Here is a 19,194-nt window from a genome sequence, read left to right as displayed (position 1 = left end):
CTGTTTATCCTGTGCGGTGATTGAGGCAGGGGTCTAGTGGAAAAATAGTATGCAGTCATGAAATTAAAGACTTTGACTTAATGCACATAGGCAAGTGGGATTTAGGCAGTGTCCAAGGAAAAGTATCATGATCTTCATTCTCCTAATGAAGGATTCTGTATTGTTTGAATTTGAATATAATTAATCATTCATGAGGAAGGAAAATACAGATATGTATAAGAGAAGCATAAAGATGTCTATTTTTTCTTCTTGCTGAGCAAGTTAAAGGACTAAATTACACTGATCTCAGTTTGCATGGTGAAGTCTCAGAAGAGATAGAGAACACTGTGCTCACTGCAGCATTGCCAAATCTCTCGTTTGGGGAGTTTTAATATCTGCTAGGGTTCCTTAGTGGTAGCTATTGAGAGTCTCAGAAAACACCACTATAAGTCCTCCAGTAGCTGCTGTAATGTGAGAGGGTGGAAATATGGAGGAGATAAGGGAGGAGCATGGAGAAGAGAGAGCTCCTGTCCACATGAAGGGCTGCTACTTCATGGAACGAACTGGAGATTTCTGCCTGGCAATCTGCACAGTTCGTCCTTTCTGGATCCTCTGCACCATACTCGAAGACACACTTCCTAGAGACATCTGAGTTTAGTTTCTTTCCCCCAGGGCTCCAGCCTCTGGACTTTTCCAGAAATAGAGCTTTGCATACTTATTTGGGGGTTTTACCTCTGTGGGATATATGAATAGTATTTAGTAGTATTTTGCTGTAGCCACGATGATCTAAGGAGCTAGGCGAGAAAAGGTTTACAAGTAATGGCAATGTATTTTATTAGACCAAGTGATAAAGTTTGAAAAATGAGGTAACTTTTAAATACTGAAAAGGCTGCAGAATGGATTTACTGTTATGAAGGCTTTGGAGTCTAAAGTGCAGTATCCTTCTGACCCCACCTTCATTGTTCTTTGTGTATTATATCCCCATATTCTTGATGAGCTATGGTAAATTTCCTAAACTATAAAAACATTAGTGGATGGGGTAGAAGTACATTTAAAATGAAGACAGGTCTATAAAAGGGGGTCATTGTACGGCTCTGGCATATCATTTTATTGCTTGTGGAGCGGCACAGAAGTGGACCATTAGCATTCCTGAGGATCTCCCCTTTGCTACAAAGACATGGGTGCAATTCACTGTGCTACTGTGAGAAATCTGGGACCTTCTACAAACCAGCTTCTGTTTAATACAGGGAGGAACATGCACCCAGGAGCAGCAGGCCTTCTGTAAGCTTGTTCAGAATTTCCTGTGTCTCAGTTTAGTTTCCACAGCCAGAAGATCAACAAAGGTCTTCCTTCTCAAAGCTCTTCCAGTGCAGAAGTGCAGACCTTCTCTTTGTAACAAACTTCTGCTTTCACAGGAAATTTTGCTTTTGCAAATGCCAGCTCATGAATCACGTAATGAAACAATGCAGAGCCTTTCTTTTTTTCAGGCAGAAATGCTATGTCAGCATTCAGAAGAACAAAGCATCTACTTTGTCTCACACTGTCTGTCAAGCAAATTTCAGTGAGACATCCAAATATTTTACCAATATTTTACTTGATGAGGATAGAGTGAGTTAAAAATTAAGCTGCACATTTTTGTGTTAGTATGTTCTCTTTGATTTCCTTTCTTTCCTTTAGAAGTTAGGTGCTATTGTGAAAGATCAGTGAACCATGAACAGGTGAACATGTCTTATGACACTGTCCAGAACTGACAAAATCTGTGTTTTACAAATTTCTTCCTCTTTATTTTATTTTTCAATGCACAGTAGTGACATGAGGCTAGTTAATTTGTCTGAGTGCAAAGTGAAGTTCATAGTCAAGATGCAGACAGTGCTGAATGAGCGAACTCTGAAATTATAAATCAATGTTGGCTTGCCTTTTTTGCTGCTAGGTATCAGGCTTTAATCCTAAACAAATCTGCCCTTTAGTTCCTATCTGATATATGTCAGAGGATCATTTGAATTATAGAATAGGAATTTCCTCTGTATCTTCATTCTTCTTGCAAATGTGTATTTCAGTACAAGGCAGATGGCACAGATTATTTTATATTCATAATGCATATACCTCTAGGAGAGCTACACCGCAGTGTGCTGATGCTGGCTGCATGGGTTATGTGTTCTCAGGAGACTAACATGTTCAGAATGTATTCTTTTGCCCTTTCCCCTGTCGTCTCATGTTTTGCTATGATAGAAGCACTAGCAAGTGAAAGGCTCGTTATTGATTTCTGTGCAGATGTTAATAATTTCCGTGTAACTCTGCATTGGAGTGGCAGTAACTGATGTACAAAATTTGACATCTTAATTATTCCTTGATGGAAAGGAGGGCCGCTAACCTGAGACACAGCAGCCTATTAACTCTGGATCTGTGGATTCAAAGCAGCCTTAGGTCACAAGTGAAATGAGTGAGGCCGTCTCAGTGTAGTCTTTATAGGCGTTTGCTTGCTTCTCAAAGACGCCAGACTCTCTTCAATGTGTTTGGAGCAGATGGAAGCAGAAATCCTGAAACAAAAAAAATGTTTTACTTCCAATATTGCTAGCCTAGCTGAAATCTCAAGTACTGGAAATCTCAATAAAGCACAATTTATGAGCTTCCCAGCCTTATTGCTAGATGCATCAAAATATGCACCCAAAATGCTGTTGTTTACTCAGTCAAAAAGACAGGTTCAAGAATTTTGGTGTTTGTCTGTCAGTCCCATCCAGTAGGCATAGCTTCAGTTCCCAGCAGTTGCAGATCTATGGAGAATTCCCGTGAGCTGGGAATATTAAGTGGACAACCAAGGCACACGTGCACCACAGCTCACTAGCAGATATTAAACGGTGAGCCCCCAAAATCTGATCCCCAGCCACTGAAGGTATTGCTGTCATTAAAGCAGTGAAAGAAATTTCTTTAGCAACAGGTACATATCAGGCTGATGCTGTCTTTGCTTTCAGCCTTATGTAACTATTATCCTCAACTTTTAGCGTAGGAGAGGCTCTCTTCAAGAGGATGCCACTTCCCAACTAACCAGCCAGTCGACCTGTACACCTTGTAGCTAAAGCTCTCTTTATAAATTATATCGTGCACATCTGACTACAGGATTAGATGACCGCCACAGAAGCATTATATATGCATCATTATGCTGTTAAAATTGTCGTGGTTGACAATTCCTATTCCTAGTCCAATCACAGACAACCCCACAATAAGGCATCAGCATTTCAAAAGCTGTACTATGCTGAACAATAGAGTAAATGGCAAGAACAGAAAATTTGATTCTCGCCTCAGTGGAAGAAAAGATCTAATATGAAAGAACAATTGTGCAAAGTCTTAAGACTTGATTGTTTTGTATTTCACCAGCATCATCCAAAATTAATTTCAGTGGTTTAACTGGTATTATTATTGAGTTATGCAGTGCTTTAGCAGGCAAGAAAAAATTTAGGTCCTCTAATCTAATCCACTCACTACCTTCTTGTCCTCCAGAGCTGGGCCAGAGTTTGCTTGCACACTGTGCACTGCAATAGGGCAGCAGTTTGACGTTTGCTGCAGCAACTCCTTAAGAGTCAGCCTCCAACGCTGGTCTGCATCTCTGTATTGGCAGTGGTAACAGTGCAGAAGGACCGAGGCTACAGGAAGACAGAAAGGGGGAACTGGGAAGAGGAAAGAAGTTTAAATTGTAGTCCAGGGTCTTTCAGCATACCCAGCTGCAGACACAAGATAGCACAAACCTGAGGAAGGAAACTAATTAGGATTCCATTAAAAAGAGGAGAAAAAATCTTGCTTCACAATGGTCAAAGTGAAACCTTGCTCGCTAATGTAGCCTTAATTCATTTTATTTTGCAGAGACAGCAAGCTCACCATGTTGCTTCGGGAGTCCTTGGGGAATATGAACTGCCGCACCACAATGATAGCTCACATTTCAGCCGCTGCGGGGAACTACGCTGAGACGCTGTCCACCATCCAGATTGCATCAAGGGTCCTCAGGATGAAGAAAAAGAAAACTAAGGTAAGACTAATGTATAACTCCCTTCTTGTAATGATGGAGGAGGGAGGAAGAAGGTCCCTAAAGGATGCTTGTTGGGGTGGAGCAGCATATAACAAAATCAGCAGTCAATTCCAAAGTGTGTGGGTTGTATGTACCCTGTCCTAGGCAAGTGGCTTAGAGCTCATAGCAGAGACTAGGGCGGTAAACGCTTCAGCTTCAGATATAGAGGAGTGAGTTCAGACATATCTGCTATAGCAGGTTTGTAAGCTGGCCTCATTTAATGATATAGCTGTCAGAGAGCATTTATTTTCAGTTATGCTCTTAGTGCTAATGAAATAATAAGGAATGAAACCACTGTAGAGTTAAAGGAAATTGGGATTAATGAAGAATTAGATTCTCTATGCTTCTTAGAGAGAGCAGGAGCAAAATAAATGCAAAGCAATGTGTCCATTGCCAGCACTGATGCCCCTTTTATTCCCACTGCTTCTGAATATGGGTGATAGATTTTCCAAGGAGTGAGGATGGGCTGTATTCACATTCATGTTTTAGAGTCCCAGTTCCTTCTGTGCAGTTTTTGGTGTGAATTGGGCACAACAAATGAATTTTATGAGTTTCATTTAAATTGACAGCCTATGGGTTGACAAAACCTTTTTTGTCAATGGATTGAGAGAGACAAGTGAAGGGATTCAGTCCACACACCATCACAAGCAGTGTGTCTCCAGAGACATCTGAGTGCACGTTATGCAATTCCACACACTGGTAGTATGACCAAATGGGGATTGTCTTTATTTTCTGTGCCTTATTTGTGTAATGAGTGTTCTTGTTCCTCTTCATGCACACGCACACACACGATCAGCAAAGTCTTTGACAAATATCTGATTTCTTTGGCCAGGCTCAATTAAGGGAGAGAAGGGAGAGATCCTAATCCATTTGTTTACTTTTTTTTTTTTTTTTTTTGAAGTCTTATGATTCCGAGTGGGACACAGAGTTGGGGCATTGAGTTCTTCATTAAACACTGTTGGGTGTTTGCTGTAGGACTATGGATAAGAAGCTTCAGAGCTCTGTGCATCAGTTTGGAGATTTACCACTTTAGATGTGGCTCTGACCTTTTTCTGTATGCGCTTTGTGCAAGGGGCTGTTTGCAATGCTGAAATGTCGTGGTCTCTCTCTCTCTCATATTGCAGTACACATCGAGTTCTTCTGGAGGAGAGAGCTCTTGTGAGGAGGGCAGGATGCGGAGACCAACCCAGCTGAGGCCTTTCCATTCTAGAAACAACGTTGACCCAGACTTCCCTATTTTGCATTTATCAAGTGATCCTGATTATTCATCCAGCAGTGAGCAGTCGTGTGACACAGTGATTTACGTTGGCCCCAATGGCACTGCCCTTTCTGATAAGGAACTGACAGATAATGAGGGTCCTCCTGACTTTGTTCCCATAGTTCCTGCTCTGCAAAAGACCAAAAACGAGGGCAGGTTGGAGGAAGTTAACGAATCGGGGCCCAGCACATCTGAAAGAGACTGCCTGAAGTGCAACACCTTTGCAGAGCTCCAGGAGAGGCTGGATTGCATAGATGGCAGTGAAGAGACAGACAAATTTCCCTTTGAAGAGATGCCTGCTCAATTTAGCTCAGACCAGATGTCTAAGTGCTCTGTCTCAAGCCAGCTGGCAGAGCTTAGCCACTTACCAGAGTCAGATAAGGAAGATACGATGCCAGAATGTCAGCATCCTGAAAGAGAAGCCAAGGAAAATATAAATGCAACGCCCAGCAAAACTAAGAGAAATCACTCCCCTGTTCCTTCTGGAGCTCTTACTAATGTTTCAACTCCTTCTTCTCCCAGGAGTGTAACAGGCAGCTCTAGTAAAGAGCTTAGCTCTTGTCAGTTAGCACACAGCACCAGCTTGCAGAGCAGCAGAGAAAGTCTCAACACCTGTGGATTTGTGGAAGGCAAACCTCGACCAATGGGTTCACCCCGGCTTGGCATTGCGAGCCTCTCGAAGACATCTGAGTACAAGCCACCAACTTCTCCTTCCCAGAGGTGCAAGGTCTATACACAGAAAGGAGTCCTGCCCAGCTCCACTCCCCCACCAGCTCCCCTGAGTAAGGATACTGGGATGACGTCTAGTGAATCTTTATTGCAGCCAGAAATCCGGACCCCACCTGTAGGCATGAGCCCTCAGATCATGAAGAAGTCAGTGTCCTCCAGCAATGGGGATTTTGAAGAGACTGTTCTTGATGAAGATCGGCAGCAAAGCATTTCACCAGAATCCAAGAAGGAGATTCTGAGCACCACCATGGTGACTGTGCAGCAGCCATTAGAGCTGAATGGAGAGGATGAGCTGGTGTTCACCCTTGTAGAAGAGCTAACCATTAGCGGGGTCCTTGACAATGGGCGCCCAACCAGTATCATCAGTTTTAACAGTGACTGCTCTGTCCAGGCTTTGGCCTCTGGGTCTAGGCCAGTCAGTATCATCAGCAGCATATCTGAGGACCTTGAATGTTACTCCAGTGCAGCTCCTGTGTCTGAAGTCAGCATCACACAGTTTCTTCCACTTCCAAAGTTGGGCCTGGATGACAAATCCCAGGACGATGGCAGCAGGCGCTCATCTATCAGCTCATGGTTGAGTGAAATGAGCACAGGGAGTGATGGCGAACAGTCGTGCCACAGCTTCATAGCCCAGGCATGCTATGGGCATGGGGAAGCAATGGCAGAACCCCCTGTCTCCGAGTTTGCGAGCACCATACAAAGTGCCAGCATGATTTGTGTAAGTGACAAACAGAAGCCAGTGACTGACAACATGCTTATACTATCGGAAATGGGGGAGGAAGCTTTCGGCAAAGTGTCACCCATCAAAGGCTGTAAAATATCAGCTCTAGGGAAAACTACTGTCACAATCAAAAACACTGCAAGCCTCAGCAGCTGTGAAGGCTACATCCCAATGAAGACAAACATTACTGTGTATCCATGTATTGCTGTTAATCCCTTCAAAGCACAAGACACTGATGACGCTGTACCAGCAGTAACTGTAGACCCAAAGGTTGCTCATCCCCATGACGGCAAAGAATCCAGTGCTAAGAAGGATATCAAATTTGAAGACCCTTGGCTGAAGAGAGAAGAAGATGTAAAAAAAGACAGCTCTGGCAGCAGTGATGGGCCAAGGCCTGACACAGCTGCTGTTTCAGCCAAGCCTGAGCCCAGCACAAAGCACTACTCAGCAGACAGGTTTAGCAGCAGTAGTGGGGACACCTCTATCTCCCCAGGATCTGACAGCCTAAAGAGGATTGTGGATGGGTGTGAGGTGGCAGCGTCTGGCTCTGCAACCCAAAGCCCTGTTCACTCCAGTGATGGCTTGAAGAATGGCAGCCTCTCTCGAGGGCTCCCAAAGGCAAGCAAGCCAGAGGAGCCTGACAGTCACCTCCACCCTACTGCCACGGACACCGGTGGAGTCGGCTCTCCTGCCCTCCTGCAGTTTTCTAAGGCTAGCCTTGACAAGAAAATGGCCTCTCCCAAACACTGTGTCCTCACTCGTCCCAAAGGGACCCCTCCTCTGCCACCAGTGAGAAAGTCGAGCTTGGATCAGAAGAACAGAGCCAGCCCCCAGCACAGTGCAGCCAGCAGTACCACAAGCAGTCCCTCCAGCCAGCCTGGGTCCTTCCTGGCCAGCTTCCCTGAGGAGCTGAATGCCAAACAGAAGGGCCCTGGCATCGACAGCAGTAGCAACAACAGCAGCAGCAAGCTCTTCAGTGCCAAACTGGAGCAGCTTGCCAGCAGGACCAACTCCCTTGGGAGGTCCACAGGAAGCCACTATGAGTGTTTGTCGCTGGAAAGAGCGGAAAGCTTGTCCTCTGTGAGCTCCAAACTGAGTCCTGGCAAAGACACCACCATGCCTAGGGCTGGAAGGAGCCTCAGCCGCAGTGTCATGTCCTCACCCACCAACTCGGGCCTCTCTCAGTCTGCAGGTGCCTCCCCGAAAGCCAGCCAGTCGAAGATCTCTGCAGTCAGCAAGCTCCTGCTGGCGAGTCCCAAGGCCCGCAGCCTGTCTGCCTCTGCCACCAAAACGCTCAGCTTCTCAACCAAGTCTCTGCCTCAGTCTGTAGGGCAGAGCTCCAGTTTGCCTCCGAGTGGGAAGAACATGTCCTGGTCAACGCAGTCCCTCAGCAGAAATCGGGGCTCCAGCCTTGCTTCCAAATTGCCCCTTCGGGCCGTCAACGGGCGGATTTCGGAGCTGCTCCAAGGGAGTGCCAGTGCCAGAGGCTTACAGCCGCGGGGAAGCTCAGAGGCAGATGAGCGCGGGGGCCTTCCTGGAGACGAGAAGCCAACTGTTCACATGCTGCCTTCACCTTACAGCAAGATCACCCCTCCTCGGAAACCTCACCGCTGCAGCAGTGGTCACGGGAGTGACAACAGCAGTGTCCTGAGTGGGGAGCTGCCCCCCGCCATGGGGAAAACAGCCCTGTTCTACCACAGTGGGGGGAGCAGTGGCTACGAGAGCATGATGAGGGACAGCGAGGCGACGGGGAGCGCCTCTTCAGCACAAGACTCCATGAGCGAGAACAGCAGCTCTGCAAGTGGCAGGTGCCGAAGTCTCAAAAACCCAAAGAAACGATCAAATACAGGTAAGCTTGCGGTGGTGTGAAAGAGGAGTGCAGACCAAAGCAGATAACTAGTACCTGGTGGGGAGGCTAACCCTAAAGGTGAACTAATTCACTACAATCTATAACTCGTAACAGAGAAGTGAGGCCAGGGAAAGTGTCCTAGGTTCTGAGTTTCTTCATTTTGCAACATGCACAAATCCTGTGTGGTTGCATTGCCTTTGTGGTGGAGTCTCCCCCTCACCATTTCACTTAGGTTTACTTCACGTGAACAGAAGAACATTTATCCTTAAAACTGGTTAGTTTTGTCAATGGCAGCCATATTCAAGTATTTATTTATACAAATATTCTTCTGATTTAATTCCAGACAGATGCCTTTGTGCAGCGGTGAAATGTAACTGTTATTCTTCAGAACTTTGGGCACAGATTCCCCTCTTGGTATGCACAGGTTTCACCAGCACAAGACCAGAGTCTTGCTGAATAGCAGTGACTGTTCTGAGCCCACAAAGGTGCAAGATGCCCCACAGCTGAAACCAGTGCTGAGTTCCTTCTTCCTACTTAGAAGATGGAACAAAGTTGTGCCCATGACCCTTGAAAGATGTCATACTGCCTCCGAGACCCTTGTTTTTTAACTTTTGAGTTATGAGTCCCTCTTTTCCCAGTAATTTATTGATAACAAATAATAATATATTAATAATAACATATGGGAATTACTGCACTGAAGCACTTGCAAATCTGAAACCTCTTTAGTGGTCATAGAAAGGATCAGAAAGACTTCAACTTTTTCAGATATAATCCCCCGTAGCTTTCTCACTACATCAGGACTTTTTAATTAGATGGCAAAAGCCTTCTGGGTCATACCCAGTCTGTGCAGTTGCAACTGGTACATATTTCCACGAGAATGAGTATCTGAAAATTGCAGGACAGGGATGAGAAGCATCCATCAGCTGGTCACCTCACCTTTTTCCTGGGTATTGTTTTCCCAACCTGAAGTGTGGGTTCTGCCTAACCTACTTTCGAAAAAAATGCACATTGTCATTGGAACTGGTGTGCAGATGTATGTGAAATATCAGTGGCTACTTATCCTACAGTAGGGCTGGCTGTCCAAAATGTGTTATTCTCATAGAGTTCCTAATTCACCAGGTATTCCCATTTGCTGGGATACTCACCTCTGGGATTCATTTTCAGTGAACTGAGTAATGCATAATTCTCCCTTTCTTTATGCTCTTGACTGTGGTAGCAGGAAGAACATGTGAAGAACAGATGTGACTACAATAGATACCACTATTAAAACCATATCCGTAAGTGCATGACTGATTGTACCTGTTCAGAGGGTGCACCTACCCAGCGCAAGCACAAAGTGATGAAATAATCTTTCTGAAGTTAACTTTGCATCCTATGAGAAACCCTCTTTCCTATCCCTTCAGTTTACATGGCAATAAATTGATTTTCCTCTTTTGTTCCTTTGATAGCTACTTTTAAATATAAACTTTTTGATGGTAACTTGCAAGAAAAAGGATGATTTGTATGTTGTGGGAAAAGGAAAACAAAGCTGTCCACAGAGACTGTGTTTCTGGGTGCATACTATCAACTGGATTGTATCTTGTAGAGAAGCTGCCCATATGATATGGAAGTTTTCCATAGGACATTTAGGAAAAAAAAAAATCAAGTTCTGTGAAAACAGGCAGCTGTGCAGGTGAAGGAGCAGAGAGAAAATTGCAATGTAGATTTATCCTTATTAGATACTACAGAACACACACCTCCTTCCCTGGGGGAGATAAATAAAAAAAAAAATACTTTGAGAAGACCTTCAGGCAGAGCCTGTGGATTCTCCGGAGTTCATCCCAAACTTAAATCAGTAGGAGACCAGGATCTATTTACTCTGCTCATAAAACTGGTTGTTTCATTTCACTTCTCTCTCTCTGCTTAGATAGCACATTGGAGGCTGGACAAGGCTGGACATACAAGCAAGGAAAACATTGTCTTTGTGTTGTAATTACAGAAGAGCTTCAGATCTGTGTGTTGTACTTTATATCAGGGTTATATTTTGGCTTACAACTTTGGCTTTTGAAAACCCCTGTGTAGGACAAAACATTGTGTCAGTGGCAGTGAAAAGGGTCTTAAGAGAGGACTGTCTGAGACTTGGGTATCAGGTTGTTTTTGTAGCGGTCTGGAAGACACAGCTGGAGAGAAGAGGCTTTTCCATGATCTAGCCAGCCTTGTCCTACCTGGCAGAGCAGTGATGCTGGTTTGTCATGCTGTGCCGATACGCAAAGTGAGGGGTTGAGCAGGTACCTTTCCCTAGTGGGATACATGGAGAATCTAAGCTTTGCTGCTTTTTTACTGCCGTGTAACATCCGACCTGTGTTTTTCACCACATACAGCTTTTTCGTTGGCTGACAGGTTAATCTTGTTATTCTAATTTCTTGTTAGGTTTAGTTCTTCTCTCCCCGGTCAGCAATATTGCAGATACCTACCCATTGTTGGACCTGAATCTCTGGGATGGAGGGTTTTCAGCGGAGGGTCTGTGTCCCTGGAATTTGCCTGCCATGGTGGGCTTAGCATAGCTTGACACGTCGACCTCCCTCAAAGTACTTTGCAAAGCTTCTGTCTTAATTCAGCCTGTTACCTGACGTGGAGAGATTCTAAATGTATTATTTCTGATACTTTTGAGAGTGATCCTCTATATTTGCAAGTAATTCCTGTATCGTTTTGAATTACTTGTATTTGTGTGTAAGTAAAACGAAGGGGTTTATACAAATAAAAAAAAGTCTTTACTACCTTCCATAACTCTAGCAGCAAACCACTGCCCAGAAATTAATAAGGCTTCACTTTCTTATAACCCAGCTCCTGTTTGCATTTGGTCCTGCAGCAGTGAAATCATAATTCTGTTTTGATGTGTTTGATAATAGTATAATTTTTCACATGTCAGCAGATTTATGATGGCATAAACCCAGGATTATGACTTCAATGCAGGAGAACATGAAGGAGGAGCTGATATATAAGGGAGAATAGAGCTGTTCACAAATATATTTTTATTGCATAACAAACAAAAAAAAATGCAAAGGTTTGCAATCTTTCACCCTCTGTAATATCTGCCTTCTATAGGTCTGTTCTAGTGTGAATGTTCTCTCTTAAGGAACACTTTTTAATGAAAAAGATAGCAGACAAAGGTTCTGCGCTCTTAAAAGACGGATATTATTTTAATACATAGTGTCAAGAGCATTGGACCTTCCCTGATTTGCGGTCACAGATCCACTGTGCTGTAATGGATATGGCACTATAGATATGCTCATTTCAGGTCAGGCAACCTTGTCCACTTTATTTATGATTATTATTAACAGAAATGCTAGCTGTCAGACACGATCAACATGAATCAGCCCAAGGCCCCTGTAAGAGGAGCTATAAAGAGTCTTTAAGAGAATCACCAGCAGCCCTGTCAGATCTCACAATTACTTTTGAAGTTCTGACACATTGGAGAGACATAATTTTTTTTTTTTTTTGAGATTAAGATCTTGTCTTTCAGTGCTTTTAAGTGCGTTATTTGTATGTGTAGGTGCTTCTGCCCTGAATGTCATACATGAAGCCTCAGACCTGCATTGACAGCTTTTGAAAGATAAAGCTAGTTGATATCCTTCAGTGTTAGCCTTAGGTTGAATTTTAGGCTCTGCCTGGGTACCTGTACATTTCACAGACAGCCCAGTATTGTGTGTACAAAATTAAAAGAAAATGAAAAAAAAATATTTGCCTCTTGCATTCTAGTGCCTATTGAAAAATCATGTGTTTACATCACGAAGCACATAAGCCTTTCGCCTGAAGCTAACCTATCCACTTAATAAACATTTCCATCTTTCTAGCATTTAACATTGGTCCTATAACATCATGTCAGCATATATTGCCCCAAAGTGACTGCTTATGGCAGAAACAGGGCTATTTAGCCCTGATCTACGGCTGTACATTTCAAAGCTTTGTACAGCTGCTCTTTAATCCACCCTGTGGTGTAAGTATTATTCCAGACCCCATTTTACAGAAGGACAAGAGAAGCAGAAAACTTTACTGACTTGCTCAATGCCTACAACTAAGTGAGAGCCAGATCCAGGCTTAAATTACAGGCACCCTTGACTCCTAATCTCAACCTCAGCTGACTTGGCTGCACATCCTCCCCTGCCCTTGCTGAGCAGTGGAGAGGAGGGTTTCATTTGTTATTTTCTTTTTGCGGCAGTCCCTTCCTCCCTCTCCACCCGCAAGCATCTGTGCAGCTGTTTTCTCTGATTTCTTCGCTCACTCCATTAGCCTTTTCCCTGTAAGAAACAATTGGCCTCTCAGCCGTATTTCAGGCTTTGCCTCTGTAGTCTCCCCTCTCTCAGGTAGGCAGTGCTGTCATGAGCAGGGCACTGAAGTGTTAGGGCATAGTTTGTACGGTCATCACTAGCACCAATTTTATATTATTTTTAATTTCTCAGAAATTTCAAGTGCAAGGGCCCAATGCTGCTTCATGGAAAGGCAATGACAAGAGTGCTTTTATAATACGTACTAATCTGCGTGGTCAGGATATGCATTCTGCATTCTCCATTTTAGGAAAGCCATATTTGTATCCCAGGGACATGACAGGTACGAAAGGGAGGCAGGCGGGGGGGCAGATTAGGACTTGCAAGATCTATGTTGTATTCTCTGTTGTGCTGCTGGTTTGCTGTATCACTTTGGGCAACTCATGTAAGTTCCGTGCTCCCTTGTTACCAGCTCACAAAACAAGATAATGGTGTTGTGAAAAAAAGTAACAGCAGGGTCCTTAGATCAGAAATGTTACCTACCTGCTTTTTTGCTCTTCTGCTTTGGTTTTTAGTATCTTTACCCCAATTTAGTTTGGATGCACGTGGACATTACTTTAAAATAATTCTCAATACAGAACATGACTGGATGATTTCAGACACGCAGCTTTGGTGCTAGCTCCCGGTCCTGCCCGCCGGGGGCTAACAGCAAAGCAAGAGCCCAGGCTCCATTGAGTTTACCCACTCAAGCCAGGTCCGGTTTGCATTCCCATGTGAAGCGCACAAATGCCTTGTGTCTGCCTTTTACCCCCCTCTGCTACAGATATTACTTACCAGCTCCTGCCCCTAATGACGTTTCAGAGCTGCCTGTAAAGAGACCTTCCCCTGGAACAGCAGAACAGGAGGGGCTCTGAGATGGTTCATCACAGACCGAGGCTTTTTGTGGAGACCACAGAGATCTTCCTGAGGCGGTTTTCTTTCCTGTTCCCTTTCGGAATAGGGTTGGGTGCCTAAGAGGGTCCCCATCCCATGTAACATCAAGTTAGACCTAAGAGCTGCAGTGTATCACTGCTTGCAATGCTCTGCTGAATTGGGACGGACCTCTGCGAAGGAGTGTGTCTCCTTTGATTTCTTTAGTCGCAGTTTTGTGGAGCTGCATCTAAGCCTGGAGCTTTACTGGTGCTGGGGCTGGTGAGGCAGGGTGAAATGCTCAGGGCAGTGGTCTGTGGCCCAAGCAGGCTTGGGGGAGCGGCGAGTGGGCAGCAGGCAGCATAATGCACCAGTGGGGACCGCTGCCTGTCAGCTGCTATGCACAGCCCCATGCCCGCGGGGCAAAGGCCCAGGACTCGGGCATGAGAGGAAGAGGTGACTCATGTGAAGGATGGAGACAGTCAAAGAGGTGAGGCTTAGGGGAGGAAGTCCTTACCCGTAAAGCGCTTTCAAGTTGGGTCAGTCTGGGCCAGTCCAGACTTCATGAACGTTGAGCATCAGTTAGCATCAGAAAACAAAAATCTAAGGGATGCTATTGATAGTAAGGCAAAGCAGAAATGAGACTGGGAGAAAATCAAGGTTGTCAAATTCTGTCTTCCTGAACTTTGGACCTGTGCCCTGAGTTGGAGTGTGTATCTGAGCATTTGCAGGACCCTGCTATTGCCAGTCCAGGATAGGATTGGCACGCGTGTGTGTTTGTGCACATGCTTTAATCTTTGCACAAGGAACCTGTCTGACTATAGATAATTAAAGATTCCTATTGCAGCATTTTATGGCTTTTGCAGTAAAGTTTCATGACTCCTTGCGGCTCTTTCTCAGTACTAAGTTTCACCACCAAAGCAGAGCAAATTGCTACATGATTTTAAACACTTTAATAAAAAGACAGACTGTTAAGACATGACAATAATTATCTACAATTAGAGTTCCTTTTTCTCTCTTACTTGTGCGCTCTGGGTTTCACTGATGAATGGTTTTAAAGATGGAGATTTAGAGGTTCCTGGAAAGCTCTGAAAATTCTATATTCAAACCCATTCAGTCTCTGGAAGCACTTAGCCCTGCCTACGAAAGCAGCAGAAAAAGCCAGAGACTGACTCTGCGGGCTGTAAATTATGAAAGTCCGTCTCCAACCAATATTGCAAAGCATCCCATTTTGAAACGTGGCCAAAATGATAATGATGAAACAAAACACCAACAAAAAGGGTCTGAGCTTTTCTTGTTGAATCCAAGTGAAAAGGAATTTGGATCATGTTTAGACTGCCTAAGGCACAGTGCGGGGAGCTGAAAATTGCCCTTTGTATCACAAAGCCGCAGGGCATCTCCAGCATTTCTACTTTAACTTGCTTACAAGTGATGGTATCTAATTGATATCCTGCATTATACCGTAAACCATACATGGTAAACTGTGACAAAGGGTGTTTAGAATTATACAGGAAAAAGCTGTTTACATGCAGGTGACCAGTTTACGCATGTGACTGCTGGCTGGACAGCCCTGAGGGGAGCAGAGGGAGGGGAAGTACAGGCTTCAGCTCCAATTTTTTTTTGTTCATTAAAACAACAGCATTGATTTTCCCAGGTCAAAGCCAGGCCATTTCATGCAGCAAATCTGTGTTGAAAGGGATCAGAGTAATCATTTTTTACACGCTTGACTACTGCATGCCAGCCCTGAGCTTTCAGCCACATGAACATAGGAATGATTTAATAGAGGAAATGGCAGCAGGCTATTGTGCACAGTGAAGGCTCCATGTAACATGCATGACTGAGTCGCACACCATTAGGCTGGGTGTAAATAAAACCTGCTCCTGACACTGCCACAGAATTAGCTCACTGGAATGCCTCCACCACTGTCCTGTCGGGAGCTAATGCTCTGGCTGCAGAGCCACTTCCCCCTCCAGCCTCTGCCTTTGCTGCCCCAGTGACAGGCGCAGCTATTTAGTGCAGTGACAATAACCAGCTCCTGAAATAATACCACAATGCTGACAAATACCTGTTAAACCAAAATCCAGCCTGAAGCGAGATAAATATTTAGAAGAGACTCTGGTCGGTTTTTGCTAGGGATCGTGGGTGCTGAAAATTCACCCCCCGTGATGTGCATCTTCCCTGGAGCGTCTCCCAGATTGCTTGTCAACCTGCCACGCTGCAGGAGGGCTGCTGCCTGATCTGGTTTCAGCAGTGCTCATTAACCAGCTCTAAACTGCCCTAAAAAACTCCTTTTAAAGTGAGACAGTAATTCAGGAAGCGAGGTTCAGAAATGAACTGGGTGGGTAGAAAAATATTAGTAGTCTGTACCTCAGCATGTTCCTTATACCAGTACAGAAGCAACGTGTCTAGTATAGGTATGGATGGAAGGTTATAAACAAAGGCTTGCTTTATTCCTGTGTACAGCAAGCAGTGATTTCTAGCCTCAAGTGTCCTTGTACTTCTTATTGATTCACAGCAGCAGGATTGCATATAAGTCAACACAGAATACAGCCTGAATTATTTTACAGTGAGGTGGACATAGAAGATTTTCTTCTGAATTATGGATCCTTCCAGGTGTTCAGGTGCAATATGGTTCTTCCCATGGAATCTGAGTTGCCAGGATGAGTGAATGCTGTTTAGGTTTTCTGGCAATAAATGCCTAGTTTCTTTGGTGTTTGGAGTACTGACCTCAAGATGGGCACCCTAAATACTTCTGGTGATGTCTCCACACCATCAGATGGGCCCTCCGCTTGAAAACATTGGCAGTGTCTTTAGTAATCGGGAAGGGAACTGTGCAGACTGTATGAAAATCTGAGGAGTGAATAGCTATGTGCTCTGCACTGGGGAAAGTGCACTATAAAATAAACTAGGAGAGAGGAGGTCAAAGGAATGGGGAGGAGTTGGTTCAGTCATGGACAATTGCCCGTCAGGGCAGATCCCATTAGGAAATGGGAATGAGAGAAGAAGTCAGCACTGTGTTTTCAACTCAAACAAAGCAGGAACCCTGTTGTCGGACAGTGAGGAGCAGCAGGGGGAGCAGGACAGATAATCTTTGCTAGTAAGCAAACAGTTTGATGCTACATTTGAGGTTGATGCTATTGCTACTGGAAGCACAATATTTCTTGGAAATGAAGCCATAGAAGAAACGGTGGGAGCTTAGGGGTACTGCTCGACTTAGCCAGGGTTGGTTTTTGTAATCGCCTTGAGTTTGGATGGATTGTCTAGTGAGAAAAAACAAAATGTTGAACAACAGGTTCTGTACAGAAAGGCAATTTTACCTCCCATAACATTAAGTGCATCAGGGAATAGCTTTGGCTCCACATCCTGCCTTTAAGCACACACTATAAACTTCCAAAATTATGATATATCAAGTTACAGTTTCATTTTCTGTTTGGAATACCTTGAAATTTCTAGGACAGCAGTTGTTTTGCATCCCATTCAGATGTATCCTGCTTTGAAGAGATATGCATCAGGCTTCTTCTCGTGAAGATTTTGCATTTGTACTTTTTGTCTTTACCTTTTTCACAGGAAAGATGCTCAGGCTGGAATGTGTGCTTGGAAAGCAATCTAAAGGAGATCACTCCAAAATATTAAGTACTTAAGCAAAACCAGACCTCTTAGAGTTTCTGCCCTGGTCAACACAAACTTTTATAAGCACACATCCTTATGCAGTTGGGCAATTTTGCTGAGGTCAGTGAATCTCCTTATCCTTAAAGTTGCGCTTACATACCTAGCTGGCTTGGTCTGTGTTTCTAATACCTTAAGGCTTTTCTGGGCTTATCTTTGCTGAAGTATGTTGTAGCTTCAGTGCCACTCTTCAGTCAGATCTGCTTTCACGCTGCACGCCTCCACGGCTGTGTTACTCCCTTTATCATAATTTTAACCTGGCCAAACCTTAACCTACAGCTCAAGGTAGAGTAACAGATCTGTTGTGAAAGCAAATCTTGTATTCCGTGCATTTTCAGGGCTATGTCATAGTCTGATTATTCATACCCAAGCTAGGCTCAAGAGGGGTTATTCTGAGTCTGGATAAATTCAGACTAAGTGAAAAATGTATCCTCCAAGACATTTAGCAAATGGTGTATTGCTTTACATGGCGTATGGTCATAAGTGAAAGTGTCGTTATTCTGTCCTGGGTTCAGCTTACAGGATTTCTTTCAGTTCGATTTTTGGTATAAATTTCTTTTTTTAGTGGAGGAATGAATCCCATTTACCTGGTGGGAGGGTCAGCCGGTTTGCCGAGGTGCGGGACAGGGTGCGTGCTCCCCCAGTCCCAACCCGGGGGGGCAGAGACAGGAGGGACCTGCTGAGAGCTGCTCCTGCTGAGCTCCCAGGCTGATCACTGCCTTCATAAGATGCGTGCAGGGAAGTAGAGGAGTGATGTCCTGTAATTCCTACAAAGCATTTTATTTATTACACAGTCAAAATTTATGAGATCCTAACCCCATCAAGTGCTCCCAATAAATTTTGGACTTCAAATGGGTATTTTTTTATGTAAATGGAAAACCGAATTAATTTTAACAATTTTATTGTTGTGTCTGTGTGTTGATAGGGATGAGGAAGCTGTCAGCTGCTTTGTGATGCTCACCCTGAAGCTCTGATTTGGCTGTGTCTCCTTACTGATCCCTTTAAGGTGAAATCAGAAAAAATAGAGGCTAAATGGAGAGGTCAGTGGCAGGAATCTCCAGTCAAAAGACATCATTATTTTCTGTACCTGGGCTAATAAGCAGTCTATTAATCAGTGCATGTTTAGAATAAACTAGATTCAGTTTTGCCTCACTGCAAAGGTGCAGGAGATCTTTCATTTAATTTCTCTCCAAAGTGCTCTAGACCTCCGATAAATTATCCTGACTCAGCATTCAAGACTTAGATAAAAAGACATCCCTCTTTCTCTTTCTTCTCTGCCTCACACGCAGACATACCCACTGCGATGGGGCAGGGAGACCTGTGTGGGCAGCCCCTGCGTCCCGAAGGAGCCCTTGGGCGGATGGCGGCGAGTCTGCGCGCCTCAGGCAGCTCTGCCCTGCTGCATTGCCCCAGTGCGCCAAGAGCTTTGTTGTGATAACCCATGGGCTATCCAGGCACACGCTCTGGCTAGAAAAACATAATGAGCTCATGTTAGCACGTCTCCTGCCGCTACTATAGTCTCCGCTGCCTCTTATTCGAGGAGTAAGTGCTATTAGCCGGAGCCTCAGGTTGGAGCTCTCCTTCTAGACTACAGGCTTCTGTTTCTTGTTGAGCCAAATGGATGTGAATGGGAACTAAATGCAAAAACATTTACCATCGTTCCTGTAATACATACGTTGGTGACATCTGTTTTGCTTTGCTCCAAATAAAAGCCTGATGCCGTTCTCATGGCAAGGTGAATCGAAAGCATCCAGCTGCATTCCCAGAGTGTTTCAGACCTGG

General features: G+C 44.4%; 1 protein-coding gene across 1 annotated transcript in view; it reads left to right on the top strand.

Moving 5' to 3' along the window:
* The window catches only part of KIF26B (kinesin family member 26B), a gene marked incomplete at both ends in the record, with an annotated part of 308,377 nt that overhangs the window by 282,951 nt on the left and 6,232 nt on the right, over positions 1–19,194 (top strand). The window contains 2 exons of the mRNA XM_082480432.1: positions 3,835–3,997; positions 5,161–8,593. Of these exons, the coding sequence (XP_082336558.1) occupies positions 3,835–3,997; positions 5,161–8,593 (3,596 nt within the window). The remainder of the gene's footprint in view (positions 1–3,834; positions 3,998–5,160; positions 8,594–19,194) is intronic.

The sequence above is a fragment of the Vanellus vanellus genome (assembly GCF_965231255.1).
Source record: "Vanellus vanellus genome assembly, chromosome: 3".
Taxonomy (NCBI): domain Eukaryota; kingdom Metazoa; phylum Chordata; class Aves; order Charadriiformes; family Charadriidae; genus Vanellus; species Vanellus vanellus.
The sequence above is the reverse complement of the archived record's forward strand: the minus strand, read 5'-3'. Positions and strand labels throughout refer to the sequence as shown.